This window comes from Myiozetetes cayanensis, unplaced genomic scaffold (assembly GCF_022539395.1).
Source record: "Myiozetetes cayanensis isolate MyiCay16 unplaced genomic scaffold, myiCay2020 scf2-11, whole genome shotgun sequence".
NCBI lineage: Eukaryota > Metazoa > Chordata > Aves > Passeriformes > Tyrannidae > Myiozetetes > Myiozetetes cayanensis.
Genome location: NW_026087411.1, coordinates 28167037 through 28194001, shown reverse-complemented (window position 1 = coordinate 28194001; position 26965 = coordinate 28167037). Strand labels below are relative to the sequence as shown.

Here is a 26965-nt window from a genome sequence, read left to right as displayed (position 1 = left end):
TAAAAATCCAAGGTAAAAGCACCTGCCTGCAGTCCTAAATCCCTTTGCCATATATTGTAAAATATCTTAAGAACTGCACAACTTAGCAAACAGGATATACGTGAACCAGCAATTATTCTGTGTAACTAGAGAAATTAAACAGGTGAATTTCAGTTCTATCCCAGTTCTGAGACAGTGCTTTGAAAGGTGGCAAGTGAATAAAATTATTCTTTCCAAAAAAAAGTCGAAAAAACCCCTCCCAAGTGGAAAAACAAGGCTTCAAGAGAGAACAGTTTTTCCATTAAAAAAATACTTCCATTATAAATAGCAAGACCTTTCTATTTTTCTCTTTTTGTTTGTTGTCTTCTTCCTTTCTCCAGTACAAGACAAGATAAAAACAACACAGTAGAGGAAGCCTTGGAAACTCAAAAAGCTTAAAAAATACAAAATACACCAAAAAAACCTTAAAAATTCAGAAGAAAAGCCACCATCCCAAAACTGAAGACAGTGCTCGGGTGAAAGTATTTATTATTTTTCCAGCAGAAACTACTACTGGGAGGGGGTAAGAAGTCCCATTCCTCCACCACCATCTGCCACTCTACATCCCATAAGCACATCATCGCAACCCCAGCCCGCATAATTGCCCAAAACTTAAGAGAAGGAGCTGGAGACCCACCCAGCATTTCTACACACATCAGCCTCTTGGATCTAAAATCCAGAACTCAGCACACTCACAGCCCACTTTGAAACTTTCGCATGCACAGTTTGGGGCTCAAGAACAGTGTATCTCACTGTCCAAGCATGCAAGGGGAAGAAGGGAGGTGCTGCAAGGATTTTGAGCTTTTTCTCTTAATCCTTTAGCAGGTGAATCCTAATGCTGTCTCAATTACTCAAAGGGCTCAACAGTAGCTGTGCCTGATAGCTCTGCCTCCAGGTCTGACCTGGCAGCACAGCACCAAGTTTTCTAACCTAATAGGACCCGACAGGTCTTTGCACAAAACAGGTAGAAGGAGACATCGGGAATAGCTGAGCTAAATTAACCTGAACCTTGGCTGTCTGAGTAAACAAGTAATTCCCAGGGAATTCCTATAAAACATTGCCAGGCTCAGTTCCCAGCCGGGCTGCAAGGCAGCTACTGTATTTACTGCGAGGTCACCGCCCTTCTTAAGGCCCCCACAACAACACAGTGAAAAAGACCGAGAAGCAAGGAGAATGTCGTAGGGCTGACAAACCCCAGGGCTTAGGGAAAGGAAAAGTGAGGAGTTGTGAGGTCTTGAAAAGTTTTGGTTTCTCCCTAAAGTTTTCCTCCAACTGCTGTGAAATGTTGGCTGGTGGGGATGAGAAGGATAGACTAGATAGCTCAAAGCCACGAGCCCACTGGTGGGATAAAATGTGTGAGATACAGTCGGGTTGAGCAGTGAAAGGGAGAATCAGGACTCCTGATTCTGAGCCCCATCCTTCAGGGGAAGAACGCCGCTACAGCAGAACATACCCTGCTGCAACACATTTGACTACAAGCTGCATGACTTTGGGTGAAACCTTCAGCTTCTCTAAGCTGCTGTAAAGCTGAGCTTTAGAGTAGTAACTGGCTGAACTCCCAAGGATGAAGAGAGGCTGTGACACCAAATTCCTCAGTGCCTCAGCAGCACCACTGGATCCTCTGCTGAAAAGGGAAAAACAGAACTCTGTTGGCCAGGGAGCAAATACAAGACCTTCCAGTACGGTGAAATGCTTGGCACAGTCACACCCACAGGTCTTGCAATGATTCCATCAGGGTACAATAAAAGACATTATTTCCCAACTATAAATCAGAAGAGGCAGCAAGATATTTACCTATCCTGGTCTTCTATTAAAATGTATAGGGAAGACCAGAAGAGACAGAAATTACAGGATAACGACAAAGACTGACTGAAAAGTTTGAACTAGCCTGTAGGCAGATGGACAACCAGCCAGACTCTTGCAAGAGGAATTTAAGTGCTAAGATGTATCACAAGTCCTACACTTCTGGTAGAAAACAGATGTGATGCTTTAGTGATGCTGTTGTGATAAGTTTTAATTACATGAGGATCTTACCACTATTTGCACTATTGTTGCAGTTTGCAGAGGTTGCATTGTGCAGCAAGAGCAGGATGCCCTACATAACAATTTTTGTTTCCTCTTTGATCGTTATGTTCCTCTTGATGGACTTAGCAGTAAAATGAAAACAGGACATCCCCTCACCCACAGGCTGCTAAAACTGGAGCATAAACCTCAGCATTAGTAAGCTCCCTGGAACTGCTGGGTTCTTCTATTTCCACTCAGGCTGAAAGAAAAGCAAGACCCCCTGTGCTGTACTCTTGCAGCTTCCAGGTCCAAGATCATAATAAGATACAAAACAGAGGGAGGGAGAGAAAGAGTAAGCTAGCCACATGATCCTGCAGCTGAGAATGAATACATAGAACGCCAGTTATCAAATGTTATTCTATTTAGTCAAATTGCTTCCACCTCACTTGCAGCCACACACCTTCTGCACCCAGTACAGTAAAGCCACACTTCACAAAAAGTAAGTCAAGCACCTTTGAATGGTTTTCCATCCCTCAGTTTTCCCTTTCCTTGCCAAACCCGAGGGCAGACTTTTGGACAGGGAAGCTAAAATGCAGTGCTGCTTAGCAACAGCCAGGGACTTTCCACAGCAAGCCTCTCCTCATCCTCTCTCTGGAGACCTCCACGTCACAAGCCAGCCATGAGATGCAGCAACTCATTAACTCCTATTTACATAGATACAAGGCAGAGCTGAAATAACATTTATTTGGCTACATGACCTGTAGTAGCCTAAAGCAGGGGGAATGGACTATAAGAAAGGTGACATGTTCAGTTCAGTAACTCTGGGATCATTCCTAACTACAGGCCAATGTAAAAGTGCAGTTTTATTTCCTCAAGTTATTTTCTGGGAGTTATGACAAAGAAAAGAGCAGAGATAAATCAAAGGTCATGGACAATATTAGTAGCAGAGCTGAGATTAAACCATAGGGTATGGTTTCCAAAACCCATACTTCCGTTCCCTTTTCTGCAGGTGGAAGAAAAAGATGCAGCATCCCTATTTCAATTAAAAAGTCTCTCCTTCTGGTCTCTGACAGAACTGATTTTTATACACACATTTCTGGTTTTAGAATAGTTTCATTTTCACTACCTCCACAGGACAAAGCAACAACTCTTTTGTCCATTAGTGTTTTGGGATTTTTTTCTTTAATTGTTATTGTTTAATTTTATTATCTGGTCATAGTTTTAAACCTAAGGGCCTGTCCAGAGTTGGATGCAGTTTAACTATTACTGGTTTTTTCAGACCAGTTTAGTCTATTTCATGAAAAAGAGCACAGGAACTCTCAGTTCAACACAACTCATCATTTAATGACACACTTCATCAAATGCTACATGCTGGTATACCGTCAGCTTGTTACAACTTTAGAATTTTGCAGGGATTTCCACTTGCTTAATGAGAGATTTCTAAGTGTAAAAAAAAAAAATAAAAAATTGTGCTGTAATTGACTCAAAGACCAGACCTGCAGAAGAACATCAGGCAGGCCAGAAGTCTGCCTTTCTTTGGTCTGCTGGGAACCTTCCACAGAAGGGCTGGTGCACTTTGGAGGTACGGACATGTCTTTCTATTGTTGACATCTTAAAGCTCTTGACAGGATACAAAGTTTTAAGCAGTCCAAGTTTTCAGAAAAAGCCTCAGATCCATAACCCTTGTTTTACTTCCACGCTGTTAACCCTACCAGCCAGTTTCCCAGTTGTTCAGAGTCTTCCAGGTACAAGAAGGCAGAACAAGCTTGAATGTTTAGCACAGAAAATAGAGAAACAGAATTATGACACTGCTTCCTTTATTCCAAAGAAAAAATAAAAAGAACTGAAAGAAGAAACATTACAGTGTGAGGAGAAATCAACGCCACTCCCATTGCACATGGTAAGCTGGCTGGGGAAGCACAGCCCTGTGGTCCTTCTCTCCAGGGAAAGCATTTGAGAGCAAGGAGCCTGCCTAATCTCCTTTCCTAACAGCCTTCAGAGATGGGTTTGGGCCAGGAGGAACAGCTTTCCCCACCAAACAGAGCCTGTCCCCTGCCCCACTGCTCGGGCAGAGGGGGTTGTGCAGAGGGTTAAGGCACAGGGCAGGGGTGCAGCTGCAGCACAGTGGGCAGATGAGGTCAGGGTGCTACACAAAGCAGCCATTGTGCAGCACACTGCAGCTGCAGCTTCTGCTTCCACCTCTGCCCCACTGCGTGGCACTGACAGACAGCCCAGGGGGCACAGGGGCCCACAGCTGCGAGCCACTGGAGTGGGGAGATGCATCCAGGCAAATCAGCAGAAGCCTCATGCTACTAATGGAGCAGAGGATTTCAGCAGGGCCCTTTAAACAGCACAGGTGGAACTAAAGGAAGAGGACTGGCTACCCCCAAAGGCAGTGTTTCCACAAGCCAGACATGAAATCCCAGCAAGGCCCCAGCCAGAGCTCAGCAGTGAGGCTGAAGCTTTCAGTGCCTTCACCTTCTCATTTCAACAGCTTCAGGCATCTCCAGGCTTAAATATCACAGGCATGCACTGCTCTCCTAGGTGGAAGATTTCTCCAAAGCAGAGGGCACTGGGCTATGTGGCAGGACATGAGGCAGCAAGGCCATGGCTCCTGTTCTTTTGCCAACATGGTGATGGGCACTCTGCAAGGGGAAAGCCAGGTCTGCCCTCCCCATCGATTTAGGAGAATAACAAGGAAAAAAAAAAAAAAAAGGAAAAAAAAAGTTATTTTGCAGGTTGATTTTGAACTGGGTTTTCTAATTCCTTGGCTCTGACAAGGAATTGCTAGGACACTGGCATCACCTCTTAGCCCTGCAGTACAAAAACTGTACAGAAAAAGAGTAGGTCACCGGCTCCTCCTTACTGCTTTTAAGCTGAAGCAACTCCAGCTGACACTACTCCCTATCCAGGCTCAGGCTCTCGCTCTCAGGCATACATGACTTAAATCAGCAGAGAAACCAGAGGGCCAGGCCTTCCCAGCAGCCACCTGAGGGTGCTCTGCATTTGCATCATCAGGGATGCACCCATTGTCTGGGGCCAGGGGTGCAAGGCTGTTATCCAGTGCATCCATGTGCCAGAGGCGGACACAAGCTCCCTGCCCAGCCCCTGCCGCAGTACAGCACCCAGAAGGCTACAGTTCAGCCACAGCCTTAAATTACGATTATCATTTGTCACAGTCTCCAGACTTCTCCATCAGAAGTTAACAGCCCCACAGCACTTTAAAATACAAGCCAATTCAAATGGTTTGGCCAGTGATCCCCTCCTACAAAAACAATCCCTGGCATCCAAACACTGTAAGCTGCAATGATACTGTGGAACATCCTGAAAAGCTTCTGAACTCTTTAGAAAGTTATTTCTAGTTCACATTCAGTTGAATTAGTCATTAATGCTTTTTTTGCCACATTTATCTTCAACCTGTCTGAAGGTCCTTCAAAATATCAACACATCTGGTCTCTTAACACTGTCATAAAGGGCTCCCATCTCTATCAAGATGGGAACCTCAGTTTTCCAGGAAGCACCTCTGCCATCAAGTGCCACAAATCCACAGCCTCCATTTAGTGCAAACACCAATGGCTTACTGCCTCTGGACAGGGCAACAGAGGAAATGCTGATTACTAAGTGATCATCGAGAACAAATCCAAATTAAAAAATAATTTTAAAAAGCAAGACAAGGCCTTACAAAAATATATGTACTGCAGGAACTTGCCCAGGATCACACTCAAGCAGTGGACCATGAAAACCACAACAAAACTATTTCTGTGGTCACCAAAACCCCCTCCAACATGGTGTCATTAATCACCTTATTTTGTGCACTACTGGGAGGGGCTCAGCTATCACTGCTGAAGAAAAATTGGTGAGAGCTTACAGCAAATACGAAATGCCCCTGAACTACAGATGAGTCTTAAGTGGTAGAACAGCAAGTCCATCCCACCAGTGACTGCCCTCTAAATACACACAGGCCAGTTGCACCCCACTCCAGAAAGGTGATCTGCAGGTGATCACTGCAGAGTAGCCTCAGGCTGCTGGACCTGGTCAACACCAGCTACAGAAGAGAGTGAGCTAAAGTCCAGCCAGCAAGGTCTGCCACCTGGCAGAGCATCCCAATTCCCACTGCTCCCAAGGCCCAGAAAGCAGATAACACTATTCAAATTACAGGCTGCTTTTTGAAGTTCTGCCTCCATATCCTAGAGCCACAGTTAATGCAAACACAGCTAACTACTCACACAGTTATGGTCTAGGCAAACAGACTGCCTGTCTGTAGGTAACTCTGGTTTTCTACTGCTCCTCTGTCTTCTTTGTGGCATAGTCATCATATATGCTCTGGATCTGTACAGAAGCCCCATCCTCATAGGAACAGATAAAACAGGCCAGATTTGCCCTGGCACTTTTACCACTAGCCCTTTGATTTGAATTTCGGGATGGAGGAAATGAACGCTCTCTGTGGAGCATCTCTGGCTCAGCAGCCGATTCCCCTGCTGGTCTGGCAGAGTCTGAGTCTGCTGATCTGCAGGGTACATCAGATGGTTCATCTATTCACTCCATGCCAATCCCAAATCTCTCACTGAGTTTTCTTTGAGGCCTGGAAAAAATGCAAAGCTCCATTTGTGCAGGAAACAGACCTGACCAAAAACTCCAACACCTGTGGAGTAACAAAAATGCAAAGAACAGGCAGGATTCATTAATTCCCTATCACTCATCTGCACATGCCAAAGTTACCAAAGTTCAAATGCTGGGCTTGCCCCTCCTGCTCACTAGAGCCTGTGAAGGGAGGAGGGGTGCAAAGGGACAGGGAGGTCTAGTTTCACAGCTGGCAGGCATGGCAGCAACTCCTGAGAGAAAGTTTACAAGGCTTTTATGTCAGGGCTGCCAACGTGACTGTTTCTTCCCCTCACTCCCGGCCTTGGCTCCAAAGCTGTCCACAGGGAATGTCCAGTCTAGTCTAACATATCATCTGATGTCTCTATAGTTTGTCTCACTTCTAACTGAAGTCTTGGCTCAGACATGAGGCCAAAGCCCTCCCTCCCCATGGACTTATGCCATAGGCAGAGCTAGGGCAGAAGGCATGCTGCCTCCTGCAGCTTTATCCCATCGCCCTCAGCACTGCTGCTGCAGCACATGGGAGATGGCAGTGCTGGGGGCTTGAAACAAGCAGCCCCAGAGTCTTCCACCATTTGCTGTTTAAATGTTGTCCCCACAAGCACCAAGGAGTTAAGACATTAGCCCAAGTCAGGCAATAGAGTAAGCAGAGTTCCCTTTAAGCAGGGAGATACAGAGAGGGCTCTGAAAGTCACACAGCTGTATAGCCTGGGAAAGAAGAAAAAAAATACTAAAATCAGTGGAACGTACAGACTCTTGTCAGCTGTGACATTACAGGGACACAAGAGGAAGAGAATCCACAGATGGCTGCTCCAAACCCAGAGGACACAGGGGTAAGAGCGTGTGCCTTTACACCATCCTCAGTTAACTGAAAAAACTACAGGACATTCCAAATGCTCTGTGAAAGCCACAGGGCCTCGTGCACACCAGCCACAAAGTGAACAGTCAAGCACCTGGAACACCAGGTCTCCAGAAGAGACTGCATGCTCGCACAGGTTTGCCCCAGAAAAGGAGGGGTGTACATGTAGAAGGTAAAAGGAAAAGAAAGCCAAAACAACCAGCTCAAAATGGCTTCAAGTCTAGGTTTTTAAGGCAATTTCTACAGGCTTTTAGCCAACCTGAATGTTTTAGATGTTCGTGTTTAAAAGTAAAATTTCTTGGACCTCAATGCCTGTTTGTCAGACCAAAAACCTGCCATGAAGTATAGACAGCATAAGGGACTTTTCAGGAGGTATAAAATCCATACTGAATCTATCTAATCCACCATGGAAAACATCCGTTGGAAATCAGTGGGTTTCTCTGAGCAAAGAACCTGCAATATGCACCTTTTCATCAGATTTTCAGCCAGAGGGCTGATCTTAGTGGAGCTTCTCAAATATAGGGCAACATAGGGTACACTCATTGCACTAAATGAGGAAAGGATTTGTCAGTGGCCTGGATCTTCACAACAGAAACCTCAAAAGGTGGCTCTGAATTGCCTCCCACACTCTCCAGTTGAGTGCAAAGGAAGTTACCCAGTGGGAACCCTTGCCTTGGGTGGTGCTGGGTGGGAGCACTCAGCTCCCACTGGTGCTGCTGGGAGCACTCCACAAATGGAATTTTAAGCAGAAAAGACATAAGGTCGCATCTCCAGACAAGAACCTGGATTAGTGGACTGTAAGGAAACTTTGAAAATGCCAGAGGCAGGCTGACTGCATCAGCAGCTCTGCAAAGCCAAAACAAGCCTGTATCAAACAAACAAGCAAACATCCCAAACCATGGGACTTGCTTGGGCTCCACAGAGTCTGAACACAGGGCACAGAGTCGCTTCTCCTTCTCTTCCCAAGACACACACATGTATATATCATGTCTGCACAGCCCTGAAGCATTTTTGAGCATCTTCTCTTTTCACATGACTATACCTGTTTGTGAAATCTCATGTGTTCGTGTGAGCACATGAAAATAAACAAATACTATACTAGAAATTACAGGGCAGAAGATAATTAACAAACCAGAGAGATCCTTTTTTGTCTTCAAGTAGACATCCATGGAGGGGGAATAGCAGAACACTAATAAACACAGAGAAAAATGATGATGTAACCCAACTATTCCCACATTCCCCACCCCACCACTTACTTGTTCCCCTGCTCCCCTGCACCACTGAACCTCACTTACACGTTAGTGACAAGGGAACATGCTGAAGCAGCTAGCTAGCTAACAGGATAAAGGCCTCTTGCTCCAGAGAGCTAATCCATTTAGGCAGAACATAACTAATGACTGCACTTGGAGAACACTCTCCCATGCCCACACGCAGCAGTGCCTGCCCACACCTGCCTCACAGCACAACACTGCACAGCACACAGGGCCTCAGGTGGTGTTTGAGAGTTGGGACTCAGAGCTTGTGATGGGGCTTGACTTACCAACTTTGAAAAGGCTGGCCTAGGCCTGTACCCATGTGAACAGCTTGCAAATATTTCCGAGGAGCCAGTATGCCCTGCCTGGTGCACTGTCCTTCCTTTTAAGAAACTATATGGTCCCCCTCAGAGCTGGTGATCAGCACCTGAAGATCCTGATACCATGTAACATCCCTTTGTTCACACCCTCACAGTTGCACACAGCTGGAGAGGGCACAAAGAGGGTCCAGGGAACTCTCCCCAGTGCAAGGAACAATACAACCAATTCAGCCAACAGTGCTTTACCCTGGACACTTCAATGCTGATTGAGCTTCAGAATCTCTACTTGTCCACGGGTACCACTGGATACACATTACTCCCGCTAACTTTTTGGAACTCCCCTCTGTGAGGGAGGTGATGTACCTGTTTAGAGCCAGAAGCAGGCCACTGCCCTTCTAAACACGTGTCAGCAGGGCACAGCAACCCTTAAGGGCTGTGCATGAAGAACCAGTTGGAGAATTGCTGACCTCATGCATGCCACTCCATTGTCTGCATCAAGATTCATTTACCAAGTAGATGGAAATAAACCTTCAACTCAATAGCTCGCAAGATCCATATCAGAGCCCGTACAATACGTGCCAGTGCTCATAACACATGCATCAATTTTAAGACACAAATCATTTCAGTGGTTTCCTTCTTTCAGTTCAGGATTTTGGCCCATCTCACGCTTATGAAACGGTCAAGTCCCAGCACCAAGAGGGTCCATTCACCCACCACACTGCAGAAGGGCAAAAGTTCAGATTAACTTTTTTTAAAAAAGACACCTAAATATTTCAAGGCCAAGCTCATTAATATCCTCTGTGCAGAGAAAGGTTGATAATAAAGCAGAAGTTTATACCACATTTATATGAATAGTTTTGAGGGTGTTTAAATGATTTGAATGTTCGCATCTGGAAAGCAGTGAACCAGTGTCTCAACTCAGTACAGTTTTATACAGTGGACTGAGCAGCACAGGCTAAGTCTCACAGTTGCAGCATTAGTTACAGCTGCTTTCTACCTCTAACCCTACCAGCACAACATCACAAGATAGCAATCTGATTTTTTTCAGCTTCTTGTGGTTTACCGTTTCACTCAGCTCTAGAGAGAGTCCATAGCCTGTTTAGCCTAACTGTCCATAATAAGAGTCTGCAAAATGCAAATGGGAAGAATTAGCCTTTTCCACTTCTTGCAGCAGTCAGGCTTGAACAGAACAGTGGTGTACTATGAAAGAGATACAAGAATACTAAAATAGTTGTACTATAAATCTTTCTGCTCAGAAAATATTTTCTAAGATCACCACTTCCAGTGCTCAAAATTACACTCATTCTGCTAATAATAATTAGAAACCAACAGAGGTGGTTGTATTATTTCAGAGGCTGACAAGACATTATATTAAATTGAAAATTAGTTAAGAGCTTGAATTGATAGCACACCAAATTCAGTACTATTATGAAAATATCATGAACTCACTGTGCTATTTCCATCAGAGCTCTGAACAAATCACCACAGCTTAGATTAAGACTTACATTAAGGTATGCTCAATATACAGTCTTATCAACTAGTCAGGTGCACCATGTCCTTTTGTGAGGTTTGTCTGTCTTTCCTGCACATACAGCAAACAGTAGCAATAACAAACATTCCTGAAAAAACTGATGGTGTTCCCTGCCCTTCAGTGGTTCCCCCAACTGCAAACCACTATCACCTCTAATGAAACGAGAAACAGGTTTACAGAAGTGTGTGAGAACCAGGTATCTGACTAGCTCTATTTTAAGGATATTTCTACCTATACTAGGAACTACACAGATCCTCTAGCTCTGCAATTTGGAAAATGATTTTTTAAGCTGTCCCTTTTTCCTTAAACATAATATGCCCACATACCATCATGGCAGAGCCTACAGGACTGTTTGATAAGCCTCTAAAGTGATATGCAAGATAGACAGTTTCTAAAGCCTCCACAGGTAGACAAAAGATTTTATTTATGCTGTACAAAAGAGCGTGCTTACAATAAGACTGCAAAGTGACTTGCAAAGCATTTCAGGGTTTTATCCTTTGTTGAGCTGATCAACCTATTTTTTCCATAACCAAAGATGAAATTACAGCTTGCAAGGTTATGCTAAGATTTTAAAACACAAGTACATTTTTTAATTAAAAATATAGTTTACCCTAGTATAGACATGACCTCAGACTTTATTTACATTAGGTTCCTAACACTCCAGAGGATCCTCAGTTTTGTAAATTCATCCCTATGGAAATTACTTTGCCTGAGCAAAGTCCAACAGGAGACCAAAAACAGTTATCTTCAATTATGAAAACCAGCAAACTTCATAGGGTTTCTCTTAAGTACCTTCATTTGTGCTTTTCTAAATTTACCTGTGGCCCCCAGGACACCTATGTGTTTGAAACCTTGAATTTAGAAAAAATGTAATTACACGTTTTTTTGGCTTGAAGGGGGAGGATTCATCTCTGACTTATCAGACATCATTTCCTCAAAACCAACTGCAGCTCAACAAGAAGTGTGTATCTGGGATCACAGCCCCGGAAAAGGGCAGGGAGTTTCACAAGTGAATCTGCTCTGGTTTAACTCAGTCTCCATCTACATGGGAAGTAGATGCCTCTATTGAGTGCCTCCTCCTGCGAGATGAGCTGTGGACCAATGCCCAAAACTCCCATTGACATCAACAGGCTGAAAGAAAGCGCGAGCAGAGCCCAGCAGTGTGGTTCTCATGTGAGCCAACAATGGAGAGGCTATTCAGAGCTACGGTAGAAAATCAGAGCTAAACCCCAGCCCACGCCAAGGACAGCTGTGTTGTTGACAGCCAGGCTGGCTATTCTACCGTGCCAAAGCTTGTCTCAAAAACAGCATTTCCTAGAGTGTTTACTCTAGTCACAGGCTTGGCTTCAAAAGCTCAGCCAGCTTCTGCCTATTGAACAGTAATGGCTGCTGCACTTTCAAGTCTCAGACACACCCGGGACAAGCTGCTTGCTTTCTGTCTGTGGTGTCAAAACTGGAGCACAAACGCCCAGCATTAATAGTTAATCTGCACCATCACATGACTGCCCTGTTTCTGCTGTTTCCAAGCCCACACTAGCACCTCTCTCCTTCCTTCTCACTCAAGGCAGTGTCCCATGGGGAGACCACAGGGTGCAGTGTCACCTTTCAGACACCAGAGCCCCACTGCCAAGCCATGCTGGGCAAGGAAGATGTCCTACTTCACAGATACAGGGCTAAGCAATGCCAGTGAAAAGCAAAGGGAAAACAAGCTCTTGGTTGCAACCATCTCTCCTTTGTGGTGCTTTGAAACATTATCATCTGATTTTTAAGCCACAGCAAGTCCCCATTATCTTGTGGCTGCTGAATTCTAAGGAAATTCAACGCTTAGTGGTGGCAGGGTAGGAACAAAAGGGGTAAAAAGGCCTAATCTATCTCTACTGTTCATTGCAGTTTCTTAACCTAGATAATAAATAAAGTCGGAAAAGCAAGCAGAAAAGTGCCACCTCTATCAGATGCTCTCTGGACTATATAAGGAATAACCAGATTGGTTCTAAACAGCCGTTCACCCTCCCCAGTCTCCTCAAGCCACTTCAGTAATACTCCAAAGAACTAAACTGTAAGGCTTTCTCCTTTTGAGAGCTTGATATCATAAGCAAAAGACACAACTTATCACGCCTGAAAATAGATCCATTCATCTGCACACCAAATACAACTTGGGCAGAGACAGCATATGGTGGAGCTGCCGGCAAACTCCTTTTCTCCCCAGGCAAGGGTGAGATATTTGTATCACAATGAGCCACATGCTGAGGGAGGAGTGGGCAGGGAAAGGTATCTGGCCAGCACAACAGTACACTGGGACTGGAACCAAGCAGCCTTTCTAGTCCAGGCACACCAAGGCTGAGGGAGGTGAGGACGATCCAGCCCTACTGCAGGAGAAAAGAGCACTGTAGAGAAGGTCCTGACCTTCCCTTCCAAGCAACATCTCCAAACTGGTGTTGCTGGAAAATATAAACAGGTTGCAGCAAAACTCTTAAATCTGCCAGGCCCTTGAGGTTACTTAGGCTGAACTCAGGAAGTGGGAAGGAGAACATGCCAGCATTATCCTTCTGCACTGTGTCAAACCAAGAAACAAAATATCCTTCGGAAAACCTTCTTCGAAAAGGACCTGCAACAGTCAACACACAAGAGACAGAACAGCTATATGCTGCAAGAATGGCCACCCTTGGGGATCCAACCCAGCACCTACTCTGTGACTCTCATTCATTCCACCTCCAATCACATTTTAACCAGTTTGCTGCAGTTAGGAGCTCTTGTTTTGCTGAGTGATGTTTTCTGTGGCCAGCTGGCAGCCCACCATAAAACTCTGCCAGTAGATATGGGAAACTGGGCTTTTCCTTCTTCTAGTCCAGTAGGAATTATTCTCTGTGGTCAAAACCACAACTCTGTCCATTCACATGCAGAGTTTCACGTGATTTACCCCCCAGATTTGCTCCTCCCATGCCTACCTAGCCCCAAAGTCAGACCACGAGTTCAAGACCTACACAGTATCACCAGCATCACTCAGGACTTCTATCTAAGTCACATCCCAAGGCCACATGCCAGTGTTGCCCATATGCCCATTTGATCTCCTCTCTCTGGTCTGCAGCCAAAGAATCACCTCCAGTTTAATACCTTCTTACCAGGCTTAAGAGCTTTGAGAAAAGGAGAAAGACAGCAGGGTTGGGAAGGTAGCCAGCAAGCCTGCCAATCTAAATGATAAGCTCTTGGCTTTAACCTCAGGCTCATCATTTACTGCCTCTGGTGCCAGATGCTAATATTGTCCCTTTGCAAATCCTAATACCACGAAATTACTCTCTCTTACTCTGTCTCCACAATTCTTAACCTTCCTATTCTACAGATCTCTACTGTCTTCAATATATACTCTCCAAACTTCAGCCACACCTTATTTCCTTCCCTCGTCTTCCTTTTGCTCAACACATCTCTCTTGTGGGCTCAAAAATCACCCTGAGCAACCTAACCCCTACTCTTACATGATTCACAGCACCACCTCAAGGAACTTCATTTCAGATGTCTCAGCAGATAGCTACTGGCTCACACTGTCATGGTAGTCCAAATGGCTATATTCACCACCATGCAAGCTTCCAGGAAAAGGCAAAGTTGCATAGCTAGAAACCCAGGGAAAAAGAGTAAGTATTTCCAGACAGAAACTCACTTGTCCACCTCCTCCTTGAACTGTTGCCTTTGCACATTTTACAAAGCCACGTAATACAAATCAAAGATGCACTCAGGCAAAACAAGGGAGGAAAACATTAAGGGAAAAGAACAGAAGTTTGGCCCTAGGAATGGACAAGGCAACACATTCTGTGCCAGGGCTGGTACAACAGTGGAAGAGGTCCAAGGAGAGATGTGTGATCAGAATAAAAGTCTGCTCGCAGCACACCTGAAAGGTGGAGCAGTATCGGGAGATACTATTAGGGGCATACTAATAGGGCAGGGCAGAACTGGAACAGACTTGCACAGAAATTAATTCTGTACAATTAATTTCAACGCTGTACAGAGAACATAGATCCTCACGGAGAAGCTGTTGATGTAAAGGCTATCTGAACTCCAGATGAACGTGCTTGAGCAGAGAGGTTCCACAAGATAACTTCTAGAAGTTATTCTGTGAAAATGCTCTAACCTCTAGAATGCCAACTGATGCTGGAAGTTCGGGAATAGGACTAGATTATCCTGCCTGCCTTGCCTTTGGCATTTACAGGGTGGCAAAAGATAAACCTTACCGTCAGTGAAAACTCAGTTGCCTCTTTCAGGAAAGAAGAGGAAATCATGATGCTAGAAGCAGCCAGGCCAAGTTCTACATGGGTTACTGCTCTCTTATGCTCCGATTCATCCAGCTGCAGCAGCACACAGGCTGCTCCTAATGTTTTGGCATTAATTAAGAGAGCCATCCAGGGAACACTTAAGAGACACAGATACAGAGGTATCTGCTGTCTGGCAGAGTAATAATCACTTCCCTGGGGCTGGGTGGGGTTCCTCGTGCCTTCCCTTGCTACTGAGTCTCTACCTCCTGCACTGCACAATTTCTTCCCACCCTCCCCCTCTCCACCACTGTCAGACTACCAATGCCTTAATCAGCAAACCAGACATCAGCTGGGTGGCACTGAGCCAGAGAGTCTTTATAACAGAGATCAAACCAGAAGGGAACATGTCGGCTCCTCCAAAGACACAAAGAACAAGACAACTCTACCATGCCCTATCTCCCACTCATATGGTACATCTCTAGGATACCAGAGACTCTCGCCACAGAACTACAGCCTTGCAGGCAAGTAGACCAGACAATCTCATCGATCATGTTCAGCCCCAAACTTTCTCATGCTCAGACTCCCTTGCAGCAGCCAGGCATAGCATTTGTTTGCTGGCTACTTCAGTGCCAAACACTGGCAGGGGTGAGATAGACAGGGGCTTCTATGCTGGAAGAACAGCTGCTGTAGCATATTTCTGGGGATGAAAAATAAAAGCAAAATTGCAGGAGGTTACCAGAAGCAGACTTTCTCATGCTGTATTGGCATAATCAGTTTCTGCAACAGTTTCTTTATTATATTGCTTCAACAAGTGCTTTACTGCACCCAGGGACAAAGAACTGCTATGGCCCAACTTCCCATACTTGAGAGACAAGTTCTGGCACTGGGCCCCTTAGGAAATGGTGTAAGCCATTACACTCAGCAGAGGCCTCTGAACTCTGCTCAGTTACTCTGGAGAGCGAGGCCCAGGGCAGAGACTGTGATGAAACTACTACCAGCACCAGCAGTAGATTTTCCGGCACCCTCTCGTCACAGAGAAAAGCTCAGATGGGCAAACAGATGGTAACAATTCTCGGGAACTGAGAAGGCCTGGATTCAAAGGGGAGGCCAAGAGGTGAAAAGGACTCACGAGCTCACACGTGGAAGCTATCTGGAAGCTATTTTTCAAGTCCTAGAGAGACAGGCAAGGGCAAAACCCAGCTGTGCTAAGAATACAGAAATCTCACCCTGGAGCCATTAACAGTCCAAAGCCCAGACCCCAGCATACCAGGGGTCACACACTGGTCCTTAGTCACATGTGGCAAGTGCTGTTCTGCAGCCTCTGTGCAACCACTATCGGCCCAAAGAAAGCTTTTAGTGCTGGTCACCCCACCAGTGGCCAGTCCAACCAAAATGCTAGTATTCAAATACACAGCAGGAGGAAAGATGGTCTTGATATTATACACCTAAGCCCAGACCAGAGCTCACACTATAACCAGGCCACTTTCAGTGTCAAGTCATGATGAAGTTCCACTCGCCTGTCAAGCACTGAAACTAGTCACCTACCAAAGGGGTGCAGTGAACAATCCAAATGTTAGCACAAGATGTATTTTTCTCTTCTGTGCTGGCCTTTTTCATCCCAGCATCTCAATGCATTTTAAATAATGCACTAAGCCTCCGTAAGAAAATGTTATTGATACCCTAGAGGGCAAGCCAAATGATGAGCAGCTGAAATCACTTGGCTTGTTCAGAGAAGAGGAGAGGGAAGAAAGACCTCATTGCAGTCTGCAACTTTCTCATGAAGGGAAGCAGAGGGGAAGCCACTAATCTCTTGTCTCAGGCAACCAGTGACAGGTTCTGAGGGCCCCACAAAGCTGTGTCAGGGGAGGTTTCGGGTGGACATTAGGAAAAGGTTCCTCTTCACCCAGAGGGTGGTTGAGCACTGAAACAGGCTCCCCAGGGAACTGGTCACAGCATCAAGCCTGACCAGGTTCAAGAAGCATTTGGACATTCCTCAGGCCCATGTACTCTTAGGGCTTGTCCTTTGCAGGGCCAGGAGCTGGACTTGAATGAGCTTTGTGAGTCCCTTCCAACTCAGGGTACTCCATGAATATATGATTCTATCTACTCATACAAGCAAGCAAACCATGGCAGAAAGTTCAGAGCAAGTTGTGAAACCTATCTAGTGACTTTATAGTGTAACTGGAAATACACTCATGTACCCAAATCCTCTGTCATTTACTTTAAAACAATGCTTTCACACCAGCCACCTACCCACATATAAATGAGGACAATTTGGATTGCTCATTGTATCACCCCAAAGCTGCTCTCCTCCAAGAGATGGCTCTCCCTGCAAATGCTACAGGCTGACTTCCCAAGCTTCTGTAAGTAGATTTCAAAGGTGATCCACGCAGTCCCCCTGAACAACACAGGAGGATGGATCTATTACTTCCTCTCTATCAGTTTACACAACATGCCAAGACCAATTAGTCCCCTGGGAATGAGCTCAGCAGCTCCAAGAAGTCTTTGTGACACCCTGGACTTCCTTACACCTCAGCTGATCCCTGCATCCGCTGGTGCCTTTATGCTGAGCCAAAGGAAGGCCCTACTCTCCCTAACCCTGTGCTCTCAACATTGCCAAAAAAGCCAGATACGCTGAAGTGGCAGCAGCCACAGTCTTTCTAGGACATGCACAGCCTTCATTAAATAGCAAGTGGTTGGCAGCAGGGCCTCAACGCAAGGACATGTCTGCCCACAGACCACGATCAAGGCAGTGCTGGGAGAGGGCATTTGCTGCAGCAATGCAGGTGTCTGCACAAGCCAAGGTATTTCTGCCCAATTAAGGGAAAGAATAGAAGCCTTCTGAGGTAATTTTCTGGTCCTTTGGAGAAGTGAAGAAAAGCGTGCATTGAAATGCCCTCGCTCAGCCTCAGCAGGGAGAAACTGGGAGACCAGCTGACCAGCCAGCCAGGGTGGGAAACACCTGCCGACTCTCCAAACTCATGTCTGGGACACAAAAAGGCAGAATACTTTGCCTTGTGAAGCTATAAAGGCATGGCTGGACACCTAAGTGAAACAGGACTTTTTAAACCTGCTCCTGTGCAGCCTTCCTTGCTGCAGGAGGCTGAACTGAAAGGCATGACTGATGGAGATTTTAATTTATTCACAGGCCATGAAAGCATAGTATTCCCTAACTCCTTAAAAGCACTCACATTGCCCCCAACCCACTAGTCTCTCCCAAATTTGCTCCTCTTTCTTCCCAAATGGCATCAAATTCACTGGAACACAGGGAAACATTTGGACATCACATGCCACTGACCAAATGGCCTTCCTGCAAAAGCTGTCCTGGTCTGTCGAACCCTAAGAATAGCTAAAGCATCCCAACACAGAGCCACTTCACACCACAACTCTTGGGCCCCATGTTCCATCACCATCCAGCATAAGCAGAATTTGATGCAAAGCACTCAGCATCTCTTCATCCACCCCTGAGTTACCCATACCACATCACACCCTCAGAGTGTCTTCTTATCTCCGAACACATTTGCTTCTGGCACAAATTAAGCTTGCCTGATACTCTTTGCCAACTGTCAGCTGCACGGAGCTGCAGGAATGGGAATAAGGTTCAGGGATAAGCATGAAAGACATATCTGCTGCTCAAAAAAATGTCTACCTGATAAAAAATTTTTCAGCTGCATTCTCACGGGCAAGCACACGATGGCAAGGAAAAGAATCACAAAGCAAGAATAGCTTGATTTCAGAGCCCAGATGAAGACTCATACCATTCCTCATTAGCAGTGTTTACCTGACTAAAAAACACATGATGCCAAGTGCTGCCCAGGCAGTTAATAAGAACCGCTTTTGCTGGAAAATGAAAACAGACCAAAAAAATAAACATCCTGCTCCCATTTTGTTAGGGGAGAATGGAGGTCTTGAATCATTTTCATAGGAAAAATAAGTACAGGTAATGAGCAAAAAGTCATCATAAAGCTTCAGGATGTTACTGTCTCAGAGTTAGCCAATTAAAATTATAAAAATAATACAAATGACCAAACACTTCAAATATTCAGGCTGCATCTCACTTTGCATGTATGTGTCGTCATCCCTGCCAGTACACTTTCTTTCAAATTAAAAACACCAACTGACTATCGTTTCTTCATATTAAGATTTCAGGTTATGGAAATCATGTTGACATCTACAGTAAAAATGTTATTTAAAAAATACACCACCACCTCCACTCCAGATTTCAACTTCTTTTGCAAAAATTTTTGCAACAGTCAATTCAGAAGTATAGAGAGCAAAATTAGCCCCTCACCATCACCAAAACACTCCCAAACACAGTGCTGAAAGGAACTTAAGGCAGATGCTACGTTTGGGATCCAAATCAGAGAAATCACCTGGGCCAAAAAGAACATTTCCCCATTTACTCATGTGCACTCTGAAGAAAAAAAAAAAAAGAAGACTGGGCACAGGCTTACCAGCTTTCTTCTCCTCTCATAAGGATGTGAGACTAATTAAAGTCTGTCAGTATCAGTAGAAGATTTGGGTGATGTGAAATGCAAGACTGGGCCTTTTGAATGTTCTGTGAGCAGAAACTTGGCTAGAAGGGTGAAGAGGGGGTGAGGAAAACTGTACTGAAAAAACAAGTCTCTGTATTATGTATTCATGGGACGTATGCTGCCAGCAGGACTGAGAACAAGCAGCAATGTAATGGGGAAATGGAGAAGTCTAACTTTTACAGATCTTAGAAAATAAATACACAGTTCTTTCTTTTAGTGGGTCCACCTTGTAGGCTTAAAGGGGGTGTTGTTAGCAAGGTTAAAACTAGTACATCCAACCAATCAGACAGTGAAATTCTTCCCTAATGAGAGGAAATTCGGAACTAAAAATAATTGTTTTTAACTAACTGCAATTTAGCAGGGCCAGCAGATGTCTGCAGATACTCTTTCAAACTGACACTACACCAGTGCAAAAAGGAAAACAAATAATGAAGAGAGCTGAAATACTAACTCTACAGCAATGCCTTTTGAAAGAGGGGCACCAGATGGGAACTGCACCAGGCAGCCTGTCCCATCAGTACCAGACATGCCCCATTTCTCAGGCTCTGCAGAGACGAGGCAAACTCCACAACTCAATCCTGGGCCCCAGCTCAATCCTGGAAAATCAAAAGTAACTGCATCTAGAGCAAACTGTAAACAGTTTGTGTTTTTAAACTGTTAAGAAGGTAAAAAGCAGTGTTTTACACTGCTGTAAAACTCCTAGGAGGCATAAAGAGACCTGGGCCCAAAGAGGTCAACAGCGTGGAAATAGCTATCATCATCAAGTCTACAACCATTTTCATCAAATGCTTTTTCCCTAAGCAATTAATTTATTTTGGTGTGATATAGGTCAGATCATAGGAGCAGGGATAACTCAAAACCAAACTGCAGTTGTTTTGTTCTTGTGCCATGCAATGAACCAGACAGTGTAAGTGCTGTCTTCCCAACTGTAGCAGGAGCCACTCAAGGAGCAGCGGCTTTACCTCTCCAGACAGGTATCCATACTTAGTCCTAGATTATCCTAGACAGAGAGCAGAAGTACCAGCTATGCCCCTGGAGACAACACTACAAGAAGTAACTCGGTGAATTTACTGAACCCTGCCTCAATAACAGGTTTCTGTCTTTGCTTACATCTCTTTTTTCAAGCAGTGCTGCATTCCTCACGTGAAGTTCTGCCTTACCTGCTGCATTTTTTCCAGGTCGAGGCTGGGCCTGCTGACCTTATCCCCATATCCTTGTCGGTGTCTCTTACAAGGCATGACTTGCTCAAGGCCTGTCCCAACGCTCGTGAAGATTAAAGGTCTGGAGGCTGGGCTCCGCACCAGGGGCTGGAGTCTCTTGGGAGGGGAGGCACTGAACAGCACGGGGCTCGGGCTGGCGTGCAGGCCATCGGCCTGCTCTGCCGCAGGCCGGAAGGACATGGCGCACAAGTTCTTCACTTCTTCGTCGCTGGAGGAGGTGTTGTTGCCGTCGCTGCAGCAGGCGAGCCTGCTGACCTGGGACCACTTCCGCTTCTCCGCGGAAAACTCACGGTTGATGCGCTCCAGCTCCTCTTCTGAGCTGTGACGGTCAAGGTTGGCATGGAAGAGGGCCCGAACCTTGCAGCACTGGTTGTCCTGGTTCTGGAGCTGGTTGGTGGCCAGAGGGGTCAAGGTACAATTCCGTCTTCTCTCTAGTGGGAGGAGGAGATACAGGAATGGCAGAGCAGATCTGTGTCCCCAGCTTTAAGAAATTTGGCCTGTTTTCTCCTGACCTGTTGTTTTTATCTCCTCCCAAGTAAACTTCTGAGCTGTTTTCCCACCTTTTCTTCCCCAGATGAAACACCCCCAGCTGAATGCTACCCTTTGGAAGTTTCCAGACATTTTTTTAGACCAGACAGCTATACATCCCCTTGCAAGCTGTCACCTGGAAGTCTAGTTCCAGAGCAGGAACGTGGACTTGTCACACACACACCTCATCTCCTGTAGATGGAGAAGACATGATCTTACAAATGTGTTGCTCAGCACTTGCCTCTAGCTAAAAACATTCAGTTCTAATGACCAGTTCTCAGGGCAGAAGAGGCAAGTAAGTTACATTACTGTGCCACCTTTGTGGCTCAAATAAGAGATCTGGTTTCTGGAAATACAAGTCCTCTGTTACAAGGCTTGTCACACAAGAGAGCCTGCCTTCAGCCATAAGCTGGGCATGCTTTACCTCTTCTGCTAAGCTGTTCCTCTGTTAAGCACGCGGAGCAGGAATTTGAATTTGATTTGACATGGGTCAGGAATTTAACTTCTTCTGCCTTTGCATAAGAATCCACTTGAAGGTAGACACAGGGCATGCAAAAATGGCAGAAACTTAACACAGCTCAAGACATGCATTTACTACAGATTTCACTTGCACCTCTCAGCTACTTCATACCAAGTCCAAAAACAATATAAGAGCCTCTGTCTCTATCAAACACCCTTGGCTAGTTGCAAGAATAGGGCTGCCCAATACCAAGGAGAGGAGGAATGGAGAGAGCTCATCAGATAAAGAGTACAGGGGAATGAGGAACCTGAAGGTCAAAACTCAAAATGGCAAGGATGAGGAAACCAAGAACAAAGATGACACAGGTGCAAAAGCGTGGAATAGTAGATAAATTTTTAGTCCCAGCTCTGATGCTGGCACAATTGTGGACCATGTCTGCCCCATATCTGCAGCACTGAGACTTTAACACATGGTTAACAACGTCTATCTCTGGTAATAAAGATGTGACTGCAGCATCTGATAACACTGGCTTCTCCTTGTGAGGTCTCAAAGGCTTCAAGGTGACTTATTTAATGCATCTCATTGTGGTACACTGGGGACTGAGAAGGAGGCACTTGCAAAAGCACAAGTGAAAAGCAAAATGGACTTCAGCTGTGGTATCCCAGCATCCTCCTATCTCATCCCTTTACCTCTGTCGATCTGAGCAAGTTCCTGGTTCTCTCCCTCAGAGTCATCGCTGTCCTCATCACTTGGGGGATAGGAGATCTAGGGGACAAGGAGAAAGAAAAGGCTTCATCGTGAACACTGAACGTTGCCCTGCTGCTGCCCAAGCCACTTCCCCCTCCCTCCCACTCTCATATCCTGCAGGCATTCATACCACCAAACCACACACCCCCAGCCGTGGCACCTCCCCGTATACACATCCTCATCTCCCAACCTCAAACTCCATCGTATCCTCTTATTTGCAGCAACACAAAACACACGACCTGCCGCTACTTCCACCTTAATGCACCACCAACTCTTTCCCAAGCACAATGAACATATCCTGCCCCTTGCTTCCCAGACACGAGGCTTGTAACCATCATGGCTTACCACATCCACATCACGTGGATAACTGAATCTCCAAAATCTCCACTTCCGAAATAATGACACATCCTGTCAACAGCACTATCATCTTGCACGGCACCCACAAATGAAAGTGGCACGTTAACTTCAGCCATCCTGTGTATGTACCAACACTTCCCCCTTGAAGGTTCACACAGAAGCCACCCCAAAACAGACTCATCTTGCTTTCCTACAAGACAACCCTGAAGAATGCAACAGAAATTAAACAAACAGGATTTCACAAAAATGCAAACAATACCATTATGCTGGCCCCTCCAGGACAGAATCTTACAGTACCACTGACCACCCTTAAAATGGTGCAAGAGAACTGATAATTCACACATTTTGTCTATCACAACTTTTCAGGAACATTTGCTCTCTATCAGCCAGTGGACTTCAAACCACTTGCTGTATACACAAATACCACTTACTCACTCAAACCACGTTCTAACACTGAACAAACTTGGTAGTTGCCTCTTAAGAGGCTTGAGAGATCTGCAACCAAGCTTTTGTCAGACAGACTGCACTGCTACTGAGCTTCCTAAGCAGAGGAAATCCTTACCTTCCATGTACCCAAAGTGACTTCTGTTTGGCTGCACAGCGTATACTTGGAAGTTACTAGATCAAACCTCTGAGCTACACAGCTTAGTCTGTGTGTCTGGCAACGGCCAAATCCAAATGAGTCAAAGGAAAATGCAATACTTAAAGAAGCCTTTATAAGAAACAGTTCTGGAATAACATCATCACTACAAGATGAACTTCACTATTCCTTACACCTTTTTATTCAGAATAACAATAAGCATGCTCATCATTCTTAGCTGTCTCACAAGCTACAGAATTCACTGGCAATAGGTTCATGCTGTGTTTCTATTTTAAGTGTGTTTGATGTACTGTGTTTGACCTTTACAGAAAATAAGGCAGCATGCAACCATTACACTGATATGGACCCATTTCACTTTCACCACCCTAAGGAAACATTTTTCGAGTGTTTCAGCCTCCCAGAGGCCCAAAAGAGCATCTACCCTTAACTAGGTGCCTATGAAAGACACGTATAGTTGATGAAGAGAAACAATAATAGTGGAAAAATTCTGGTTGATACTGAATTTGACAGCTATTAAGCCAACACACCTGTTTTTGTGACCATCCTCCAGGATTCTGTTTGAAGGCTTTGTTCCCCCAAAAGCATATTGACACTTTTCTTCTCCTTTTTTAAAACTACCTTTTGCCCTTCTATATTTACAATGCCCTTCAAGAAATCATATATTTTCCTTCCTTGTTAGTTTTAAAACTACTTTCTCAACTGTCAAACCATGAATTGGGCAAGTGGCACAGTTTTACCCCCACTGCCTATTTTCTTGAAATAAATACAGGGGTTTTTTTTCCCACCACAACCACAATTTTCTTGTACGTATTCACACATGCATCATTTAATAAAGGCAGCTGGCACTGAGGAACACTGCCAAATACAGAGAGACTTCTAGTTGTCTCCAGAGCAGGTATAATACCTTGTTTGTACCATGGCAGTTCACAGAGGGGACAGCTGACACTGAGGTGCCATTGTGCAAGCTGCTCTACAGACAGACAGAGGTCCTGTCTCCGTTACAAAAGCTAAGGCTCCCATTCTAACCCGAGAGGTACTGACCTTAGTCTGTGGCTCATTCCCACATAAAAACCTTTCATTTAGACACAGCAAGGTTTTCAGTGAGGTTTAGCGGCTCTGCGTGGGAATTCTATCAACTTCAGTTTTTGTGGTACATAAATGTCAATATATGGCACGGTACTGCTTCCGAAAAAGAGGCAATGACATCTAGCACATGCAGGTCAAACAGCTACTGCACAATGCCACTGGCTTGAGATGCTTAAAATAGGAGTCAGATGAGTCAATGACTGACATTTTGAAGGTCTGTGTCTACCAGTCCTGGGCTTCTAAAATATTCATTTCTTGTACAAATGCAATTTTGCTAGCCCCTAGTCTCATACACGTAAGTCTCCTCTGCTAAGTGCTCCCCAGGCCCACAGGGAACCCAAGACTAATCCCCTTTGAGTTGCCTCAAACATTTAGTTAGAGGCTTTCTTCAGAGCACCCACGAGAAAAGAGAAATCAGTTTCAAACAAGAAGACACTGAGTGTATGGATTTGGTCCCACAGTATATCTCAAAGAAATTAAAGTGGTAGGACAATATGAAAGGCTTCATGGAAAAAACGGGCTCACATAGTCTTGCTAATTATCTTCCTAATGCCAGCCACTGAAAAGCAAGCACCTTCCTTTTAACTGACTATAATTTTTATGAGCAACACCTCAAACACTTTTCAGAATCCCAGCAATAAGAGTCACCTACTGAACCACTCTTCCTGACACCCATCTTTTCTTTTGGAAGATCATCCTATTGGTAGCACATTTCTCTCAACACTGAAACTTGGTTTCTCCCATTATTTCTACTGGTGTCAATATACCCTCATTCTAGACAATACTCCGAGAAATTAGAATAGTTACTTAATATACAACAAAGGCAAACTGTAAAAAAAAGCCTTGAAGTCCAGTAATTGTGCACTTTGTGCATTAGGGAACTACACAGATTCTACACTGCCTCCTGCATTCCTGACCTGCACTGTCTTTCAGAAGTCCTCTCATCTCTGATTTTGTGTTGGTTACATACATGTAAATATCCTCCTGCTTGGCCTTCACATTTTTCACTCAGACATCATTATTTTCCTCCCATTTGTCATTTAGCAAGGTCTTCTATTTTAGTATTGTTGCTTTCTCTTTTTATTGGCAAATTCTTATGCAGATTATATCCTGGCTGTGGTAGCTGAAGTCTCCCAAGCTCCTATGGCTCTAGGAGACTCTAGTTTCCATGTTCCATAAGAGAGAACCATCATTCACAGTAGGCTAACCATTAATCTTGCAGTGTTTTAATTATGCACATGAAACTCCCTTGCCACAATACACCACACAAGCAAAGATTAATGGAAGATAAAAAAAAAAAAAAAGATTGTCTGTATGGATAATAAGACTTTCCAAAAACTATAAAGATATATGGAATCAAAGACTAATGCTCTGACTAGATGGAAATAAAATGCTCTCTCCCTTCACTCTTCCCAGGTTTTAAGAGTAACAGTTTTCTGTCTTCAAAAACCTTTCCACTAATCACAGCAGTATTATGTTCAGGCCTCCAGCCTCCCTGGCACACTCCCTGTCTTATACTAGCTACAAATTACTTTTGTCCAAGGTAATACAGCCTCAATTTCCTTACAAATTCAGAACTGTGGCACTGCTACAGCAGAAAACTTGACCTCCATGTCAAAGATCCCACCAGACCACAGCTTCATTTACAGCATATAAATTGCAGAACTGCTTAGACTGAAAAACACCTCTTGGTATCATATAGTCCAAGCCTTTGCTCAAACCAGGACAACCAGAACAGCTTGCCATGACTGTTCCCAATACACTCTGTACCTTAAACATGAAAAATTAAGGAGAATAAAAGAAAACTTTCAATTCACATACTTGAATGTTTACAAGCCATGGCACAAAACAACCCTGAAAACAAAGGACAGGGGCTCATCCACCCGTCCTTCTTTTTTCAGGAAATGCATCAAAGAGCACTCTCCTGCTGATGAGGATTTCAGTCTTACACCTGAGTCCTTCAGCTCCAGCACCTGACACGCCTTCTGTCACACTAAGAACTCCTTCTGTGCTAGACAGAAACATGAACAAACTTCCCCATGCATTTGACCTTACATACATGTCCAGTAAGGAAAGATGGGTTTGTGTAAAATAAACAGACGGTATTCAAGGAAAACTGAGTGCAAAGCTTATACCTTTGAGGGAGTTTCAATGTGAAAGGCAAACTAGCAGATATAAGAAAAAACTTGAGAAAAAAATCTGTCTCACCACACTGCTGCTTGTTAACTGGGAAATGGTAACTAGCTGCAGCTAGTTGCCCACATCCTAAAGGGTCCCATGACCCTTGAAGTCTAAAGCCCTGAAATAACACCAGACAATAAAAAAGCCCCACCCTGGTAAAGTGCAGTTCCTCTTCGCTTTGCTTACAGAAGAGAAAGTAAGCTGCTATCATACAATCAAAAGTAATGACATTAACAATCATCCATGAGCTTACAAAGGGAAGGAAGCTCAGTTCTAAGACAGAATAAAACCCTCACCACAGGCTTCACCTAAAGGTTGCATTGTCCTAAAAACCTGTAACACCAACAGTATGGTTTGGTGCAGTGGAGGGTGTACATGTGAGGAACAGAGAATACAAAGACACAACTAACCACAGGTAACACCTC

General features: G+C 44.7%; 1 protein-coding gene across 2 annotated transcripts in view; it reads right to left on the bottom strand.

Annotated features, from left to right (window-relative positions):
• The window catches only part of LOC126640499 (uncharacterized), a 59011-nt gene that overhangs the window by 17221 nt on the left and 14825 nt on the right, over positions 1–26965 (bottom strand). For both annotated transcript variants that reach the window (XM_050316328.1, XM_050316329.1), the window contains exons 2-3: positions 22258–22333; positions 20521–21011 (exon numbers count right to left, since the gene is read on the bottom strand). In XM_050316328.1, coding sequence (XP_050172285.1) covers positions 20521–21011; positions 22258–22333 — 567 coding nt within the window. The remainder of the gene's footprint in view (positions 1–20520; positions 21012–22257; positions 22334–26965) is intronic.